Genomic DNA, 21,193 nt, shown 5'->3' with positions numbered 1-21,193 from the left:
GGGAAGTTTTTAAACTGCTAATTTAACTTCTTGTCATGGGTCTATACAGATTTTCTATTTCTTCTTCAGTCAGTTTTGGTAGTTTTTGTCTTTCCAGGCATTTGTCTACTTAATCTAGGCTATCTAATTTGTTGGCATACAGTTGTTAATAGTAATTCCTTATAATCCTTTCCTTCCAGCAAGACTAGTAGTGATATTCCCTCTTTCATTCCTAACTTTAGTAATTTAAATTTTCTTTCTTTTTTTTCTTTTTTCTTTTCTTTTCTTTTTTTTTTTGAGATGGAGTCTCGCTCTGTTGCCCAGGCTGGAGTGCAGTGGTGCGATCTCTGCTCACTGCAAGCTCCGCCTTCCGGGTTCACACCATTCTCCTCCCTCAGCCTCCTGAGTAGCTGGGACTACAGGCGCCCACCACTACACCTGGCTAATTTTTTTTTTGTTTGTATTTTTAGTAGAGATGGGGTTTCACCGTGTTAGCCAGGATGGTCTCGATCTCCTGACCTTGTGATCTGCCTGCCTCGGCCTCCCAAAGTGCTGGGATTACAGGTGTGAGCCACCGCGCCTGGCCTCTTTTTTTTCTTATTAAGGCTATCTGAAGGTTTGTCAGTATTTGTTGATTGTTTCAAAAAACCAACTTTTGGTTTCAATGATTTTCCCTGTTTTTTTCTATTTCATATTTCATTAATTTCTACTTTAATCCTTTTTTTTTTGAGACAGTTTCGCTTTTGTTGCCCAGGCTGGAGTGCAATGGTGCGATCTCGGCTCACTGCAACCTCCACCTCCTGGGTTCAAGCGATTCTCCTGCCTCAGCCTCCCAAGTAGCTGGGACTACAGGCATGCACCACCATGCCCAGCTAATTTTGTATTTTTGGTAGAGAGAGGGTTTCTCCATGTTACTCAGGCTGGTCTCGAACTCCCGACCTCAAGTGATCTGCTCACCTTGGCCTCCCAAAATGCTGGGATTTCAGGCTTGAGCCACCGCGCCCAGCCTATTTCTACTCTAATCTTTTAATGTTTCCTTTCATCTACTAGCTTTGGGTTTAGTTTGCTCTCTTTTTTTCAGTGTTTTAAAGTAGAAGGCTAGGTTATTGGTTTAAGATCTTTCTTCAATTAAAAAAAACTGAGATGCAGTCTCACAATTTTGCCCAGGCTGGTCTTGAACTCCTGGTGTCAAGTGATCCTTCCACCTCAGCCTCCCAAGTAGCTGGGGCTACAGGAGCCTTTCTGCATTTTTTAATATAGGCATTTACAACTATAAAATTCCCTCCAAACACTGTTTTAGCTGTATCCCATAAGTTTTGGTATGTTGTATCTTTGTTTTTATTAATCTCAAAGTATTTTTTAATTTCCCTATGACTTCCTTTTAGACCCATTATTTATTTAGGATTATGTTAATTTCTTCATATTTGTGAATTTCCAAAATTTATTTTTGTTACTGATTTTTAATTTCATTCCATTGTGGTTAGAGAACAGATTTTGTATTATTTTCAATACTTTTTCTTTGAGACGGAGTCTTGCTCTGTTGCACAGGCTGGAGTGCAGTGGCACGATCTCAGCTCACTGCAACCTCCATCTCCCAAGTTCAAGCGATTCTCCTGCCTCAGCCTCCTGAATACTGGAGATCACAGATGTGCCACCATGCCCGGCTAATTTTTGTATTTTTAATAGACACGGGGTTTCATCATGTTGGCCAGACTGGTCTTGAACTCCTGACATCAGGTGATCTGCCCACCTTGGCCTCCCAAAGTGTTGGGATTACAGGAGTGAGCCACCATGCATGGCCTGTTTCAATACTTTTAAATTTATTGAGGCATAAAAGGTCTAGCATATGGTTTATCCTGGAGAATGTTTCATGTGCACCTAGGAAGACTGTATATCCTGCTGTTGTTGGTTGGCGTAGTCTATAGATTCTGTTAGGTATAGTGTGTAATCTAGCATATTACATAAACTTATAGACCAATATCTCTTATGAATGTAGATATGAAAATGCTAGGTATTATATTGTTGAAGTCTTCAATATCCTTGCTGATCTTGTGCCTATTGTTCTATCCATTATTAAAGTAGGGGCTGGGTTCAGTGGCTCATGCCTGTAATACCAGCACTTTAGGAGGCCGAGGTGAGAGGACTGCTTGAGCCCAGGAGTTCGAGACCAGTCTGGGCAACATAGTGAGATTCCATCTCTACAAAAAATAAAAAATTTGCCAGGTGTGATGGTGTACAGCTGTAGTTCTAGCTACTCAGGAGGCTGAGGTGGGAGAATTGCTTGAGACCAGGAGTTTGAGGCTACAGTGAGCTATGATTGCACCACTGTACTCCAGCCTGGGCAACAGAAAAAGACCCCATATCTAAAAAAGAAAGAAAATAAAGAGGTGGATTGAAGTCTCCAAATATTTATTACTGTTGATTTGTCTATTTCTCTCTCCATTTCTGTCAGTGTTTGCTTCATATATTCTGGGGGCTCTGTTGTCAGATGTATATTCAGGCCCTTATAATTCTTCTGGATTATACAATATCTTCTTGTGTTCTGGCCTCTGTTTCTCAATATTACAGTTTGCTCTATACATTATTCCCAGATATATCTTTCTAAAGCAGTATTTTGTTGATATCACTTTCTAAAAACCCTTAAAAATCTTTATGCTACTAACAAAATGAGTTCAAACTTCTTGGATCTTTAATAATCCAGCTTCGACTTGCCTTTCCAATGGAATGGTCCACTACTATACTTCACCCCAGTTGGACCACTTGCCATTCCTTGAATGTGTCTACAAAGTTGTCATCTCTATTTCTTTGATCTATCTATCTGGAATGCTTGTACTTATCTCTATCATAACCCTTCCTATTATTCAGGGCCTATTCAACCATCATCTTTTCACTCCAACTGCAAATTTGCTTTCTTTTCTCTTAGTTACTTTGTTATTTTATTCTTATAGCCCAAATCTCTTTCTTCCTTGTATTTGAGAAATCCATGCTTATATCTTACCATCTCCTTTAGGTAAGACATTCTTCAAGGGCAGAGCTTATATACTACTAATTTTTCTATTTCTAATAGTGCCTAGTAGATAGTACCTTGCACATAATAGACATAGTAGACATTTAATACAAAGTTGTTAAATTCATGAGAATGTCACACTTTTGGAGACACGAGGTGTTTGAAGAGAAGCATTAAAATTGTTAGTCAGCTCAGAGAAGGGTTTATTACCTAGGCCTTCAAGAAGTTTTAGTTACTTACTCGTTCTTTTAACTGTATTACTTCTTTGTCTTTTTTCTGCTTCCACTGTCTAAACTTCTCAGCATCTTCTTTCATTTGACGCATTAACTGTACCCGCTGGTTTTTCATCATCTATAAAAACAAAAACCAGCAAAAGTATTAGTCATCTGCACTTTATTCTAGGCTGGTGCGGATGGATAGACTTACCATTAAGAAGAGAGAAAAGCCAGAACTAGGCTGGGAAAGCAGTCCCCAACAGATTCCCTGATTAGGCTTACAATACCCCTTGCTATGCTTGCACAGGGTTTCCAAGTACAGACTATACAAGTGAACACTGAGAAGAAATTAAATAAAAATGTACCTACAAGCTAAATCCAGCCCTAAATTCACTGTATACAAATGAAATTTCAAGGAAACATCTACTAAGCCTCCAGGACAAATCCACCTAGTACCCATTGTATTCTAAATGTTTCAGTACAAGTAGCCTGTAACCACCACTTTGTTGGTGCCACAAGTTGAACATTCAGTAACTGAGAATTTTCTCTAGGTGTCTGTCATCTTGTTACTACTTTACGAAATTATGCTGCATGATCATGGAAGGTGATCAGGATATAACCCACTAAGTATGGAGATGTCTTTGTTCTTTGGTTTCAGAGACTCTAACATTAAATTTTGAATGTCAAAGCAACGTTTTATTAAGCAGATCCTAGATGACCACTAGCACAATGTTCTGCAAAAGGGACATTTGTGGAGATTCACACACTTGAAATGATTGCTCTGCCTGCTATTTTCTCACCTGAAAACACCTCTAGTATATTTCTAAATGGAATACCTATGTTTGTAAATTCCAATGGGGGTAAATGCAAGGATGAGAATTTATTACCCGTATCTCCTGGTTCAGTTTGGAGACAGTACGCTCTGTGGATTCCTTTAGTTTCAGAAGTTTGGACTGCTCATTCAGTTTCTTCTTCAGATCAGCAATTTGACCCTCCAGCTCCTGGAGACGTTTGCGGCGGCGCTCACTCAACCTAAACACAGATGCTGTAGAAGTGAGGACTACCAGCAGCAAAGCCTGACTTCAAAAGACATAATACTAGACTCCCAGAGTTACAACACTGACATATATAAAATAGGTGACTAGTCACATAGCCATCTTAAAAAAAGAATACCACCCAAACAACCAAACCTGTCTCAATAATAGGAGCTTAATACAAAGAGTAAGACAACTTTTAGTACACAGCAATGCAACTGCCTCAATATACACCGCCCCTTTTGCATCAAAATGGTTCTTTGAAGGCATTTCACTTCACTTTAGCTATGAAGAATAATTCTGATGATTATTATACAAGTCTGAGATAGAAAGTAAACATTCAGCATAACTTTTACAAACATGAGCTTTAGACTCAACTGAGAGATAAAACGGAGTCACTGAGTAAAAAGAAGGTAGGATAGCCCATATGGCAGAGGTCTGAAGGAGAGTAGGATGTTATGGTTATCTGCTTTGGTTTTATTCTTAACTGGTAAGAGATGGCTAGATTGATTTTTTAAATCACTAGCCTGGACATTAATTCCATTCACAAGCTAATTTACCATTAGTGCAGGGACAAAGAAACTGCTGTTATCTAGTAAGTGTGATAATCTTTCAAAAGCCAGCTCAAATGCTAACTTTTTACAAAGCCTTCCTTGATCATGGTAGCCTGAATTGATATTTCTCGTCTCTGAACTCTTAACACAATTACTGCCTAAGAAATTTATTTGGCTACTAATCATGTGCTGTGTTATGACATTCTTTTACTGTCAACTTGAGACGCTATTTAAAATTGCAATTATTTAATCATTTTTTGTGTTTAGGTTTCCTCTTCATAATTAGGTTTAAATTTTTAGGGGCAGTAAATGGGACTTCTACTTCTCTATTTCTTGCAAAGCTCCTCACACATAGTAGGGACTTGAAATAACATTTATTAACTTTATTCTTACTTGGCTTGGTTGGCATCCTTCTTTGCTGTCTGAAGTTCAAGAACCAATTCTTCCTTTTCCTTTTGCAGATTGATGACTTCTAATTCTAGCTCTTTTATGTTATCCTAGAAAGGTTATAGGTCAAAGAGAAAGAAGACATTATATGGCACAGGAAGAAAAATCACTTCAGCATTCCATGTCTCAAGGAACTATGCATTAATTTTTACCACTTCAATTGCACGCTGAAAACATTTATTCTTGATTTGATGGAGATTAAAATTATGTAGTAGGAAATGTTTGGAATCTGAGGGTCTGGGTTTTAATCTTGACCGCCACGCTTACTATATAAGTATCTTTAAGGAAAGTCACTTCATCTTTTAGTTTTGGTTTCTGTTCAGAAAAGAGTTTGTGTGTGTGTGTGTGTGTGTGTGTGTGTGTGTATATATATATATATATGTTGCCCAGGTTGGTCTTGAACTCCTGGGCTCAAGTGATCCTCCTGCCTCTGCCTCCCAAAGTGCTAGGGTTACAGGTGTGTGCCACCACATCTGGCTCTTCATTTGCTTATTTTCTTTCTTTTTTTCTTTTCTTTTCCCTCCCTCCTTCCTTCCCTTCTTCCTTCTTCCTTTCCTTTCCCTCCCTCCCCATTCTCCCCCTCCTTCTCTGTCTGTCTCTTTCTTTCTTTTGAGACAGAGTCTCACTCTTACCTAGGCTGGAGTACAGAGGCATGATCATGGTTCACTGCAGCCTTTATCTCCCAGGATCAAGTGATCCTCCCACCTTAGCCTCCTGAGTAGCAAGGACTACAGGAGTCTGCCACCAACTTGGCTAATTTTTGTATTTTTTTGTAGTGATGGGGTTTCGCCATGTTGCCCAGGCTGGTCTTAAACTCCTGGGCTCAAGCGATCCTCCCACCTTGGCCTCCTTAAAGTGCTAGGATTATAGGCGTGAGCCATGGCACCCAGCCCCATAAATCTTAACTGTGAGTATGACTATATGCTGAGTCCTGTGAGTCCTCCTAGTGAATCATTTGATCTAGGGGAGCTCTTGGGGACTCCCAAAGGTTTCCCTATCTATGTCAATAATTAATAATAACACCTACCTCACAGGGTTGTTGGGAAGATCAAATAAGATAAAAAGGTAGACATTTTGTAAACTGTAAAGAGCTGCACAAATATTCTTATATTCAGAACTTTCAAACTTATCTACTCAATAACAACTGCAGTTCTGCATGCATTTAGAAAACGAAGTCTAGCCCTCTCCCTCTCCCTCTCCCTCTCCCTCTGTCTCCCTCTCCCCACGGTCTCCCTCTCCCTCTCTTTCCACGGTCTCCCTCTGATGCCGAGCCGAAGCTGGACTGTACTGCTGCCATCTCGGCTCACTGCAACCTCCCTGCCTGATTCTCCTGCCTCAGCCTGCCGAGTGCCTGCGATTGCAGGTGCGCGCCACCATGCCTGATTGGTTTTTGTATTTTTTTTGGTGGAGACGGGGTTTCGCTGTGTTGGCAGGGCTGGTCTCCAGCTCCTAACCACGAGTGATCCGCCAGCCTCGGCCTCCCGAGGTGCCGTGATTGCAGACGGAGTCTGGTTCACTCAGTGCTCAATGGTGCCCAGGCTGGAGTGCAGTGGTGTGATCTCGGCTCGCTACAACCTCCACCTCCCAGCCACCTGCCTTGGCCTCCCAAAGTGCTGAGAGTGCAGCCTCTGCCCGGCCGCCACCCTGTCTGGGAAGTGAGGAGCGTCTCTGCCTGGCCGCCCATCGTCTGGGACGTGAGGAGCCCCTCTGTCTGGCTGCCCAGTCTGGAAAGTGAGGAGCGTCTCTGCCCGGCCGCCATCCCATCTAGGAAGTGAGGAGCGCCTCTTCCAGGCCGCCATCCCATCTAGGAAGTGAGGAGCGTCTCTGCCCGGCCGCCCATCGTCTGAGATGTGGGGAGCGCCTCTGCCCCACCACCCCGTCTGGGATGTGAGGAGCGCCTCTACCTGGCCGCGACCCCGTCTGGGAGGTGAGGAGCGTCTCTGCCCGGCCGCCCCGTCTGAGAAGTGAGGAGCCCCTCCGCCTGGCAACCGCCCCATCTGAGAAGTGAGGAGCCCCTCCGCCCGGCAACCGCCCCATCTGAGAAGTGAGGAGCCCCTCCGCCCAGCAGCTGCCCCGTCTGAGAAGTGAGGAGCCCCTCTGCCTGGCAGCCACCCCATCTGGGAAGTGAGGAGCGTCTCCGCCCAGCAGCCACCCCGTCCGGGAGGGAGGTGGGGGTCAGCCCCCACCAGGCCAGCCGCCCCGTCCGGGAGGTGAGGGGCGCCTCTGCCCAGCCGCCCCTACTGGGAAGTGAGGAGCCCCTCTGCCCAGCCAGCCGCCCCGTCCGGGAGGGAGGTGGGGGGGTCAGCCCCCCGCCTGGCCAGCCGCCCCATCCAGGAGGGAGGTGGGGGGGTCAGCCCCCTGCCCGGCCAGCCGCCCCGTCCGGGAGGGAGGCGGGGGGGTCAGCCCCCCACACAGCCAGCCGCCCCGTCCGGGAGGTGAGGGGCGCCTCTGCCCAGCCGGCCCTACTGGGAAGTGAGGAGCCCCTCTGCCCGGCCAGCCGCCCCGTCCGGGAGGGAGGTGGGAGGGTCAGCCCCCCGCCCGGCCAGCCGCCCCGTCCGGGAGGGAGGTGCGGGGGTCAGCCCCCTGCCCGGCCAGCCGCCCTGTCCGGGAGGGAGGTGGGGGGGTCAGCCCCCCACCCGGCCAGCCGCCCCATCCGGGAGGTGAGGGGCGCCTCTGCCCGGCCGCCCCTACTGGGAAGTGAGGAGCCCCTCTGCCCGGCCAGCCGCCCCATCCAGGAGGGAGGTGGGGGGGTCAGCCCCCCGCCCGGCCAGCCGCCCCGTCTGGGAGGGAGGTGGGGGGCTCAGCCCCCCGCCCGGCCAGCCGCCCCGTCCGGGAGGTGAGGGGCGCCTCTGCTCGGCCAGCTGCCCCGTCCGGGAGGGAGGTAGGGGGGTCAGCCCCCCGCCCAGCCAGCCGCCCCACCCGGGAGGTGAGGGGCGCCTCTGCCCGGCCGCCCCTACTGGGAAGTGAGGAGCCCCTCTGCCCGGCCACCACCCCGTCTGGGAGGTGTACCCAACAGCTCATTGAGAACGGGCCATGATGACAATGGCGGTTTTGTGGAATAGAGAGGGGGGAAAGGTGGGGAAAAGATTGAGAAATCGGATGGTTGCCGTGTCTGTGTAGAAAGAGGTAGACATGGGAGACTTTTCATTTTGTTCTGTACTAAGAAAAATTCTTATCCTGTTGATCTGTGACCCTACCCCCAACCCTGTGCTCTCTGAAACATGTGCTGTGTCCACTCAGGGTTAAATGGAAAAAAAAAAAAAAAAAAGAAAACGAAGTCTAGAAACTGAAGTTTGACAGTGGAAAACCCAAATTCCATCCTATTCTCATAACCAAAAAAGATTGGAGAAAACTGACTGGATGAGTAGTTGGCAGCCAAGAAGATTATATGCACGCCCTAGACCAGTATTAGACTGACACAAAGAAGCAGAGGCAGATTAGGTGGGGCTATATCAGAGAAGCTTTCTAAATAGCCTAGAGCTGTTTTCCAAGCAATGTACTCAGTCACTTCAGTATAACCAATGAAAATCAATCTTTATAGTTACCTTGCTTTTTTTTTTTTTTTTTTTTTTGAGACAGAGTCTTGCTCTGTCACATAGGCTGGAGTGCAGTGGTGTGATCTCGGCTTACTGCAACCTCTGTCTCCCAGGTTCAAAAGATTCTTGTGCCCCAGTCTCCCAAGTAGCTGAGATTACAGGCACCTGCCACCACACTTGGCTAATTTTTGTATTTTTAGTAGAGACAGGGTTTCACCATGTTGGCAGGCTGGTCTCGAACTCCTGAGCTTAAGTGATCCACCTCCCTTGGCCTCCCAAAGTATTGGGATTATAGGCATGAGCCACCACGCCCAAACTACCCTGCATATTTAAAACCACTAATAACATGGGTGTGTATGTATGTATGTGTATATTCATATATTCTTTATTTGATATATTCTACATTTATTCTATATTCTATACATATAGAATATATATGATATATTCTATATTACATATATTCTATATATAGTATATCATATATTCTATATTACATATATTCTATATTTATCTATACTTATAGAAAAATATATTCTATATTTTTACTTATAGAAGTAACATATAAATATATTTATATAAAAAAATAGATAATACTTGTAAAGGTCAAGTCTCCTTGACTGCCTCAACCCTGCCAAAATTCCAGTCCCCCTCCAGAAGTAAGCACTGTTATCAGCTTGATGCATACCTTCCATTTTTTGTAGACATTTACATAGTCAAATATTACATATCTAGACATTTACAGTCATATGTCACTTAATAACAGGAATACATTCTGAGAAACGCATTGTTAAGCAATTTCATCATTGTGTGAACATGATAGTGTGCACTTATACAAATCTATATAGTATAGCCTACTATACACCCAGGCTATATGGTATAGCCTATTGCTCCTAGGCTATAAAACTGTATATCATGTGACTGTACATCATGTGACTGTACTGAATACTGTGGGCGATTATAACATAATGGTATTTTGTATCTAAACATAATGGTACAGTAAAAATACAGTATTATAATCTTATGGGACTATCGTTGTATCCATGGTCTGTCATTGACTGAAATGTCATTATTTGGTGCATGATTATATATTAAACAAATGTATTATATATGACATATCACATAATATCCATTACTAGAATATATAATTGATGTAAGTATATAGTATATACACACACACACGTGTGTGTTTATACCAAATAAAATGTGTTAAACATAGAATTTTATATATATATATGTTATTCTGTAACTTGCCATTTTTAACTTAATTAGTCATGGAGATTTATTTATATCAGCATATACAGATCTGCCTCATTTTTTTTCCATAATGAAATATTCTGCTACATGATTTCTGTGCACATGTGCAAGGTTTTACTAGGGTAGAGAGAAGTGGGAATTACAGAGTCATGAGGATATACATTTTCATTTTTTATAGATACTGCCAAATTGTCATCCAAAGGGGCTATTCCACTCTTACCAGCTATGTATGAGAGTACTTTGCTTGCACCCTTGTCAACATTTGATATTGCTACACCTAAAAACTGTTACCAATCTGATAGATGAAAAATAGTTTCTAGGGGGTGGAGCCAAGATGGCTGAATAGGAACAGCTCCAGTCTACAGCTCCCAGTGTGAGCAATGCAGAAGACAAATGATTTCTGCATTTCCAACTGAGGTACCAGGTTCGTCTCACTGGGGATTGTAAGAGAGTGGGTGCAGGACAGTGCGTGCAGCGCACCAAGCGTGAGCCGAAGCAGGGCGAGGCGTCGCCTCACCCGGGAAGTGGAAGGGGTCACAGATTTCCCCTTCCTAGCCAAGGAAAGGGGTGACAGATGGCACCTGGAAAATCGGGTCACTCCGACCCTAATACTGCGCTTTTCCAAAGGTCTTAGCAAATGGCACACCAGAAGATTGTATCCCACACCTGGCTCAGAGGGTCCTACACCCATGGAGCTTCGCTTATTGCTAGCACAGCAGTCTGAGATCAAACTGCAAGGCACCAATGAGGCTGTGGGAGGGGCGCCCACCATTGCCTAGGCTTGAGTAGGTAAACAAGGAGGCTGGGAAGCTCGAACTGGGTGGAGCCCACCACAGCTCAAGGACACCTGCCTGCCTCTGTAGACTCCACCTCTGGGGGCAGGGCATAGCCAAACAAAAGGCAGCAGAAACCCCTGCAGACTTAAATGTCCCTGTCTGACAACTTTGAAGAGACTAGTGGTTCTCCCAGCACACAGCTGAAGATCTGAGAACGAAAAGACTGCCTCCTCAAGTGGGTCCCTGACCCCTGAGTAGCCTAACTGGGAGGCACGCCCCAGGAGGGGCAGACTGACACCTCACACGGCCGGGTACTCCTCTGAGACAAAATTTCCAGAGGAATGATCAGGCAGCGACATTTGGTGTCCACCAATATCCCCTGTTCTGCAGCCTCCACTGCTGATACCCAGGCAAACAGGGTCTGGAGTGGACCTCCAGCAAACTCCAACATACCTGCAGCTAAGGGTCTTGACTGTTACAAGGAAAACTAACAAACAGAAAAGACATCCACACCAAAACCCCATCTGTAGGTCACCATCATCAAAGACCAAATGTAGATAAAAACCACAAAGGTGGGGAAAAAACAGAGCAGAAAAACTGAAAATTCTAACAATCAGAGCACCTCTCCTCCTCCAAAGGAACGCAGCTCCTCACCAGCAACGGAACAAAGCTGGACGGAGAATGACTTTGACAAGATGAGAGAAGGCTTCAGATGATCAAACTACTCCGAGCTAAAGGAGGAAGTTCGAACCCATGACAAAGAAGTTAAAAACCTTGAAAAAAGATTAGACAAATGGCTAACTAGAATAACCAATGCAGAGAAGTCCTTCAAGGACCTGATGGAGCTGAAAACCACAGCACGAGAACTACGTGACGAATGCACAAGCCTCAGTAGCCGATGTGATCAACTTGAAGAAAAGGTATGAGTGATGGAAGATCAAATGAATGAAATGAAGCGAGAAGATAAGTATAGAGAAAAAAGAATAAAAAGAAATGAACAAAGCCTCCAAGAAATATGGGACTATGTGAAAAGACCAAATCTATGTCTGATTGGTGTACCTGAAAGTGACAGGGAGAATGGAACCAAGTTGGAAAACACTCTGCAGGATATTATCCAGGAGAACTTCCCCAATCTAGCAAGGCAGGACAGCATTCAGATTCAGGAAATATAGAGAACGCCACAAAGATACTCCTCGAGAAGAGCAACTCCAAGACAAATAATTGTCAGATTCACCAAAGTTGAAATGAAGGAAAAAATGTTAAGGGCAGCCAGACAGAAAGGTCGGGTTACCCACAAAGGGAAGCCCATCAGACTAACAGCTGATCTCTTGGCAGAAATTCTACAAGCCAGAAGAGAGTGGGGGCCAATATTCAACATTCTTAAAGAAAAGAATTTTCAACCCAGAATTTCATATCCAGTCAAACTAAGCTTCATAAGTGAAGGAGAAATAAAATCCTTCGCAGACAAGCAAATGCTGAGAGATTTTGTCACCACCAGGCCTGCCCTAAAAGAGCTCCTGAAGGAAGCACTAAACATGGAAAGGAACAACTGGGACCAGCCACTGCAAAAACATGCCAAATTGTAAAGACCATCGAGGCTAGGAAGAAACTGCATCAACTAATGAGCAAAATAACCAGCTAACATCATAATGACAGGATCAAATTCACACATAACAATATTAACCTTAAATGTTAACGGGCTAAATGCTCCAATTAAAAGACACAGACTGGCAAATTGGATAAAGAGTCAAGACCCATCAGTGTGCTGTACTCAGGAAACCCATCTCACGTGCAGAGACACACATAGGCTCAAAATAAAGGGATGGAGGAAGATTTACCAAGCAAACGGAAAACAAAAAAAGGCAGGGGTTGCAATCCTAGTCTTGGATAAAACAGACTTTAAACCAAAAAAGATGAAAAGAGACAAGGAAGGCCATTACATAATGGTAAAGGGATCAATTCAACAAGAAGAGCTAACTATCCTAAATATATATGCACTCAATACAGGAGCACCCAGATTCATAAAGTAAGTCCTTAGAGACCTACAAAGAGACTTAGACTCCCACACAATAATAATGGGAGACTTTAACACCTCACTGTCAACATTAGACAGATCAATGAGACAGAACGTTAACAAGGATATCCAGGAATTGAACTCAGCTCTGCACCAAGCGGACCTAATAGACATCTACAGAACTCTCCACCCCAAATCAACAGAATATACATTCTTTTCAGCACCACACCACACCTATTCCAAAACTGACCACATAGTTGGAAGTAAAGCACTCCTCAGCAAATGTAAAAGAACAGAAATTATAACAAACTGTCTCTCAGACCACAGTGCAATCAAATTAGAACTCAGGATTAAGAAACTCAAAACCGATCAACTACATGGAAACTGAACAACCTGCTCCTGAATGACTACTGGGTACATAATGAAATGAAGGCAGAAATAAAGATGTTCTTTGAAACCAATGAGAACAAAGACACAACATACCAGAATTTCTGGGACACATTCAAAGCAGTGTGTAGAGGGAAATTTATAGCACTAAATGCCCACAAGAGAAAGCAGGAAAGATCTAAAATTGGCACCCCAACATCAAAATTAAAAGAACTAGAGAAGCAAGAGCAAACACATTCAAAAGCTAGCAGAAGGCAAGAAATAACTAAGATCAGAGCAGAAATGAAGGAAATAGAGACACAAAAAACCCTTCAAAAAAATCAATGAATCCAGGAGCTGGTTTTTTGAAAAGATCAACAAAATTCATAGACCGCTGGCAAGACTAATAAAGAAGAAAAGAGAGAAGAATCAAATAGACTGGATGCAATAAAAAATGATAAAGGAGATATCACCGCCGATCCCAGAGAAATACAAACTACCATCAGAGAATACTATAAACACCTCTACGCAAATAAACTAGAAAATCTAGAAGAAATGGATAAATTCCTCGACACATACACCCTCCCAAGACTAAACCAGGAAGAAGTTGAATCTCTGAATAGACCAGTAACAGGATCTGAAATTGTGGCAATAATTAATAGCTTACCAACCAAAAAGAGTCCAGGACCAGATGGATTCACAGCCGAATTCTACCAGAGGTAGAAGGAGGAGCTGGTACCACTGCTTCTGAAACTATTCCAATCAACAGAAAAAGAGGGAATCCTCCCTATCTCATTTTATGAGGCCAGCATCATCCTGATACCCAAGCCTGACAGAGACACAAGAAAAAAAGAGAATTTTAGACCAATATCCTTGATGAACATTGATGCAAAAATCCTCAATAAAATACTGGCAAACCGAATCCAGCAGCACATCAAAAAGCTTATCTGCCATGATCAAGTGGGCATCATCCCTGGATGCAAGGCTGGTACAACATACGAAAATCAATAAATGTAATCCAGCATATAAACAGAACCAATGACAAAAACCACATGATTATCTCAGTAGATGCAGAAAAGGCCTTTGACAAAATTCAATAACCCTTCATGCTAAAAACTCTCATTAAATTAGGTATTGATGGGACGTATCTCAAAATAATAAGAACTATCTATGACAAACCCACAGCCAATATCATACTGAATGGGCAAAAACTGGAAGCATTCCCTTTGAAAACTGGCACAAGACAGGGATGCCCTCTCTCACCACTCCTATTCAACATAGTGTTGGAAGTTCTGGCCAGGGCAATCAGGCAGGAGAAGGAAATAAAGAGTATTCAATTAGGAAAAGAGAAAGTCAAATTGTCCCTGTTTGCAGATGACATGATTGTATATCTAGAAAACTCCATCATCTCAGCACATAATCTCCTTAAGCTGATAAGCAACTTCAGCAAAGTCTCAGGATATAAAATCAATGTGCAAAAATCACAAGCATTCTTATACACCAATAACAGACAAACAGAGAGCCAAATCATGAGTGAACTCCCATTCACAATGGATTCAAAGAGAATAAAATACCTAGGAATCCAACTTACAAGGGATGTGAAGGACCTCTTCAAGGAGAACTACAAACCACTGCTCAACGAAATAAAAGAGGATACAAACAAACGGAAGAACATTCCATGCTCATGGGTAGGAAGAATCAATATTGTGAAAATGGCCATACTGCCCAAGGTAATTTATAGATTCAATGCCATCCCCATCAAGCTACCAATGACTTTCTTCACAGAATTGGAAAAAACTACTTTAAAGTTCATATGGAAACAAAAAAAGAGCCTGCATTGCCAAGTCAATCCTCAGCCAAAAGAACAAAGTTGGAGGTATCATGCTACCTGATTTCAAACTATACTACAAGGCTACAGCAACCAAAACAGCATGGTACTGGTACCAAAACAGAGATATAGACCAATGGAACAGAACAGAGCCCTCAGAAATAATGCCACATATCTACAACTATCTGATCTTTGACAAACCTGACAAAAACAAGCAATGGGGAAAGGATTCCCTATTTAATAAATGGTGCTGGGAAAACTGGCTAGCCATATGTAGAAAGCTGAAACTGGATCCCTTTCTTACACCTTATACAAAAATTAATTCAAGATGGATTAAAGACTTACATGTTAGACCTAAAACCATAAAAACCCTAGAAGAAAACCTAGGCAATACCATTCAGGACATAGGCATGGGCAAAGACTTCATGTCTAAAACACCAAAAGCAATGGCAACAAAAGCCAAAATTGACAGATGGGATCTAATTAAACTAAGGAGCTTCTGCACAGCAAAAGAAATTACCGTCAGAGTGAACAGGCAACCTACAGAATGGCAGAAAATTTTCGCAACCTACTCATCTGACAAAAGGCTAATATCCAGAATCTACAATGAACTCAAACAAATTTACAAGAAAAAAACAAACAACCCCATCAACAAGTGGTCAAAGGATATGAACAGACATTTCTCAAAAGAAGACATTTATGCAGCCACAAGACACATGAGAAAATGCTCATCATCACTGGCCATCAGAGAAATGCAAATCAAAACCACAATGAGATACCATCTCACACCAGTTAGAATGGTGATCATTAAAGTCAGGAAACAATAGGTACTGGAGAGGATGTGGAGAAATAGGAACACTTTTACACTGTTGGTGGGACTGGAAACTAGTTCAACCATTGTGGAAGTCAGTGTGGCGATTCCTCAGGGATCTAGAACTAGAAATACCATTTGACCCAGCCATCCCATTACTGGGTATATACCCAAAGGATTATAAATTATGTTGCTATAAAGACACATGAACACGTATGTCTATTGCAGCACTGTTCACAATAGCAAAGACTTGGAACCAACCCAAATGTCCAACAATGATAGACTGGATTAAGAAAATGTGGCACATATACACCATGGACTATGTAGCCATAAAAAATGATGAGTTCATGTCCTTTGTAGGGACATGGATGTAGCTGGAAACCATCATTCTCAGCAAACTATCGCAAGGACAAAAAACCAAACACTGCATATTCTCATAGGTGGGAATTGAACAATGAGAACACATGGACACAGGAAGGGGAACATCACACACCGGGGCCTGTTGTGGGGTCAGGGGACGGGGGAGGGATAGCATTAGGAGATATACCTAATGTTAAATGACGAGTTAATGGGTGCAGCACACCAACATGGCACATGTATACATATGTAACAAACCTGCACGTTGTGCACCTGTACCCTAAAACTTAAAGTATAATTAAAAAAAAAAAAGAAAACTAGTTTCTATTCATTATATACACCACATTTAGTCCCTAATTGTCTTACCAACTCCACAAGGGGGAATTATTCAAAAATTTGAGTCCTGGTTTACTACAACTCATGGTAATCTTCATTAATCAGAACCTATCCCTCCCCCTATTTTTCTTTGGCAATTCTTTACAGGTGATAGGAAAAATACCATGCTACTCAGGAGGCTGAGGTGGGAGGATCCCTTGAACCCAGGAAGTCAAGGCTGTAGTGAGCTATGATCATGCCACTGCACTCCAGCCTGGGCGAGAGAGTGAGACTTTGTCTCTAGATAAATAAATAATTGAATTAAAAACTGCTTTTATTTCTTAGAGAAAAAAAAAGATGGTGATTCACATGTGATTAAAACATATTGATTATATTAAGAATTTATTTCAGGCCTTGTGCAGTGGCTCATGCCTGTAATGCCAGCACTTTGGGAGGCCGAGGTGGGCAGATAACCTAAGGTCAGGAGTTCAAGACCAGCCTGACCAACATGGTGAAACCCTGTCTCTACTAAAAATACAAAAATTAGCCAGGCATGGTGGCACAGGCCTGTAATCCCAGCTACTCAGGAGGCTGAGGCAGGAGAATCGCTTGAACTCAAGAGGTGGAGGTTGCAGTTCGCAGAGATTGCGCCACTACACTCCAGCCTGGGTGACAGAGCAAGACTCTGTCTCAAAAAAAATTTATTTCTTCTTAAGTTAATCAAGCATGTTTGATACCATGGGGAAAAGGACTAGATGCCATGGGGAAAAAGACTAGATCTCTTACTATAGCTATAGCTCCTTACTGGCACCCCTTTGTAGAGTTAGGAATACAATGGGCGGGGCACCCAGCACTGGTCCTCCCAAGATGGTGATATGCATCCCGGTGATCACCAAGGAGAATTACCCTCTCTACATCCGCAGCACCCCCACGGAGAAAGAGCTGAGTTTCCAGTACATGGTGCACACATCTCTGGATGTGGTGGATGAGAAGATCTCCTCAATGGGGAAGGCCCTGGTCAACCAGAGAGAGGTCTATCTGGACCTGCTCTACCCCACAGAGGACTACAAGGTCTTGCCTCATAAGTCACTAGAGACTCTCGACCAGTCCCTTTGGACAAATCACTTGAGACCATGGAGTTCAAAGACGTTCCAAGAGCAGTAATGTAGCTTGTCCACGGTGACATTTACCAGTAGCCACTATTTTACAAAACATGGCCTCTACAGAGGAGGTCCGCCTTATTCATGAAGTCTCTGGTTTTGCAGTTAACTTTCTGGACCAGGCATTGATTCACAAAGAGGGTGAGGCATCCCAGGTGCACACAGAGACTCAGAGTCTGAATGGCTCAGCTTCCAGAGCCAGAATTGGGTAAGGCTTAGCTGCCTGCCCTTTGCTTCTCCAGTAAACACCAGTCATCCCAGTGAAGTATCTAGGCATGCACCCAGTATGGTCACTGCAGGACCAGCCCAGCCTGGGCACTTCCTGTGATTCAAGGTTGCCAGGCTTCTCCAAACTGAGGGCACACAGAGGGCCTTCAGCTGGCAGGTTCTTCACCTGCTGTCCCAGCAGTCCTTGTCTTACAAGTGCATTCCCTAACCAGCTATGCAGACAGGGCTACACTACCATCTCCAAGGTGAAGTTTGTCATGGTGGTGAATTCCTCCAACACAGCTCTTCGAGACAATGAAATTCACAGGATGTTCTGGAAGCTGCACAACTCCTACATAGATGTGATGTGCAACCCCTTCTGTAACCCGGGGACAATATCCAGTCCAGGGACTTTGATAACATGGTGATGTATATAATGATACAGGTCTGCTGAGTGAGAGCTCTGCCACCAGACATTGCAGACAGAAGCTTCAGCATGTGACTGTTGTGGGGATGTCTGCCTCTTCCTGAATGTGATGCCCATGGCATTTGGGGCAAGGCCCCATGCATGCTGCACCTCAAATAAAGCTCTTGTGAGATGAGATTTGGCTTTTTCCTTTTGTGTTAGCAGAGGATTTAACTAAGGAGAATTCAGCTACAGTCCTTTAGTGGTGTGGGCAGAGGTTAGTGACCAGACACAGCAGGAAGTCTGCCCCCAATAGGCTCGAAGCGGGGCAGGCAGGGGTGCCTGGAGCTGAGAGCTCTGGAGCCCACGGGACCTGTGACCACGTGGGCTGCCTCTGCTGCACCCTCTGCCCTTGCTGTGGCTGCCCATTGGCTGAACGGGTGGGCTGGTCCATAGGGGTTAGCCTCCTGAGCCCACATCCAGCCTAGGATCTAGGGGCAAATGGGGAGCCCTTCCAACGTGCACATTCCCATGGGGGAGGGCCCTCCTCTTTCTGGACTCGGCCTCCATTCTTTGCATGTGGTCCAACATCTGGACACAGCCCAGGCCTTAGAAGGAGCCCTCGTGAAATTTGGAAAGCCTCAGGTCAGCCTGCTTCTGAAACCCTACAGTGGCAGACTCAAGGCGCCCTTTCCTGCCTGTTGGTGCAGAGTAGGTTAGGATCCGGCTGCTGCTCTCCAGATCCCTGGGCAGGCTGCTCCGGGAGCACATGGCTAGGACGAGCCAGTTGGATCTGCCCTTTCTGCCCAGAAGCCCTGCAGCCAAAGTTCAGATAATGACCAGGCCTGAGGTGTCAACCAGGACTGAGGTGATGGTTCAGGCGGCCCAGGCCTGCCTCCCCAATGTCGCTTGTTGACGTGGCTGAGTGACGACTACCCAGGGCAGTGGCAGAGGCCACAAGGACCACCCACGTGGCTGAGCCCTCAGCACATTCCTCGCTCCATGTGTAGTCAGTACCAGCAGGGTTGAGCAACCAAGGCTCGGCCTGCTGAGGAGCCCCCTTCTCTCCCCAGCCCATCCTCCCACCCCCCAGCACTTGTCTAGGACTAGAGAGTTTCTCAAGGACCTTCCATGATCCCAGAATCCCCTGGGAGCAGGTAAGACTGTTAACGTGGGTTAGTCAGGGGCAGGGCACAGGGAGGTGAACTTTTTCTCTACCCATCTTTGGATTTTCATGTCTTCCAATAAGTGCAGTGTTAATTTTATAAATTACAGAAGAAAAATAAATCAACTAGGAGTGTGTGTGTGAAAACCGCGTGCCCCAGGCCTCCCCTGCCCCAGGGTGAATTGGAAGCCCTGGAGTGGGCTGAGGCATGCCAGGCAGCTGATTCGGGTGCACGTGGGCCACAAGCCACCCTCACAGGGTTAAATATTTAACAAGAGCCTCGTATTTGTTAAGACAAGGCAGGACCCCAGCCCAAGCACCTCTCCCCTGCAGCCAGGCATGAAACCTTTGGCTTTTAGTGGGAATCACCCCTGCCTAAGTCCTGGCTGTGGCGGGGACTGCAAATTGTTAACCCAGCATCTATTCTCCTTCCTCCCTACTAACAGAATCCCAGTGCTTCTGCCCAATTCTGACAAGCGGGCAGGCAAAAGCCATGTCCTACCCTCCCTCACAACCCAGGGTGGGCAGTTGTAGCATGCAAGTGGATGATGTCGGGAGAGACTTGCAGGAAAGACCCTGTAAAGGGAGCTCAGCTGACATGTGCAGTACCCTTCACCTTTGCCTTCTTCCTGCCTGGAATGTGGATGTGATGGCTGGTGCTCAGACAGCTGTCTTGAGAGCATGAGGAAAAGATTCACACCCTAAGGCCAAGGAAGCAGAAAGCAGGAAGGATCCTGGGCCTCTGCTGCTGTACGTGCCCCAGACTACTTATGTTCAGCTTTTTTTTTTTTTTTTAAATGTGAGAAAATAAATATACCCCTCTCCGGTTAAAGAAAGAAAGAAAGAAAGAGAGAGAGAGAGAAAGAAAGAAAATAAATAAATAAATAAATAAATAAATAAATACAGTGGGGGAACACATATCCCCATGTTTCTAGGCAAGAGTACAAGAAAGGAGGAATCACTTCTCAGCCTTACCAGTAATCCTTTGTTTATCCTGGAAAAGCCAAAATACATTTGACCTTAAAGAGGCTGCATTGTATGTCCTATTAACATGGACAATTGAGCTACATATTTAACTTACTCCCTCCTGAAATCCCATGAAAATGAACAAAAAAGGAGGTATAAATCAACGAGAATGAAAAGAGACAAGGAAAGCATTTGAGAGATATCAACAAACTTTTGGAAGAAGAAAACAGCTGGATAAGCAGTAACTGACGTCCAGAGTGGAAAAAGCTAAAATATAACTCCTACAGGACAAACATCAAGAAGAAGCATGCCAATATGTACCACAGAGCCACAGAGTAGAGCAGAGGCTTCCTTTCTGGAGAGGCCGAACCTAACAGGTTGGACACAGCTAATAGCAGGGATGCAGTACCATACTGCTGACAGGGATTAAATAAAAGTCTGTCTATGATTGGAGAGACTTCAACTCCCTTATTTTGTCTGGGTTACTAGAATGATGGCATACCACCACTAGGCCCATACAACTCTAGGCAAAAGAATAAAAGATTTCTTTATTGGAAATTGACTAGCCTAAGAGAAATCCATGCACATACAACTTGCTATCGGCTTTTAGTGCCTCCCTCTTAAATATGAATGGATAGCCATGGCTCACTAGAATTTGTAGGAAAGTATCTTACCTGAAAGACAGACCAAAACAAACACAGTAGAGAAAGGAAATCTGGAGGAAACAAAGGCAAGGCAGGGAGAAGAAGAAAACCTTGATAAAATTTAATTCCTATTCTTAGAGATGGGCTATGCA

At 44.3% G+C, this 21,193-nt stretch overlaps 1 protein-coding gene and 1 pseudogene across 2 annotated transcripts in view; one reads left to right on the top strand and one right to left on the bottom strand.

The window, feature by feature from the left end:
* Nucleotides 1–21,193, bottom strand: part of KIF4A (kinesin family member 4A) — a 130,230-nt gene that overhangs the window by 40,812 nt on the left and 68,225 nt on the right. For both annotated transcript variants that reach the window (XM_003820154.4, XM_055106221.1), the window contains exons 16-18: nt 5,183–5,286; nt 4,089–4,233; nt 3,227–3,337 (exon numbers count right to left, since the gene is read on the bottom strand). In XM_003820154.4, coding sequence (XP_003820202.1) covers nt 3,227–3,337; nt 4,089–4,233; nt 5,183–5,286 — 360 coding nt within the window. The remainder of the gene's footprint in view (nt 1–3,226; nt 3,338–4,088; nt 4,234–5,182; nt 5,287–21,193) is intronic.
* LOC100971136 (trafficking protein particle complex subunit 2-like protein) lies at nt 17,280–18,314 on the top strand (annotated as a pseudogene).

Source organism: Pan paniscus, chromosome X (assembly GCF_029289425.2).
Source record: "Pan paniscus chromosome X, NHGRI_mPanPan1-v2.0_pri, whole genome shotgun sequence".
NCBI classification, from domain to species: domain Eukaryota; kingdom Metazoa; phylum Chordata; class Mammalia; order Primates; family Hominidae; genus Pan; species Pan paniscus.
This window is presented reverse-complemented; position numbering and strand designations above follow the sequence as displayed.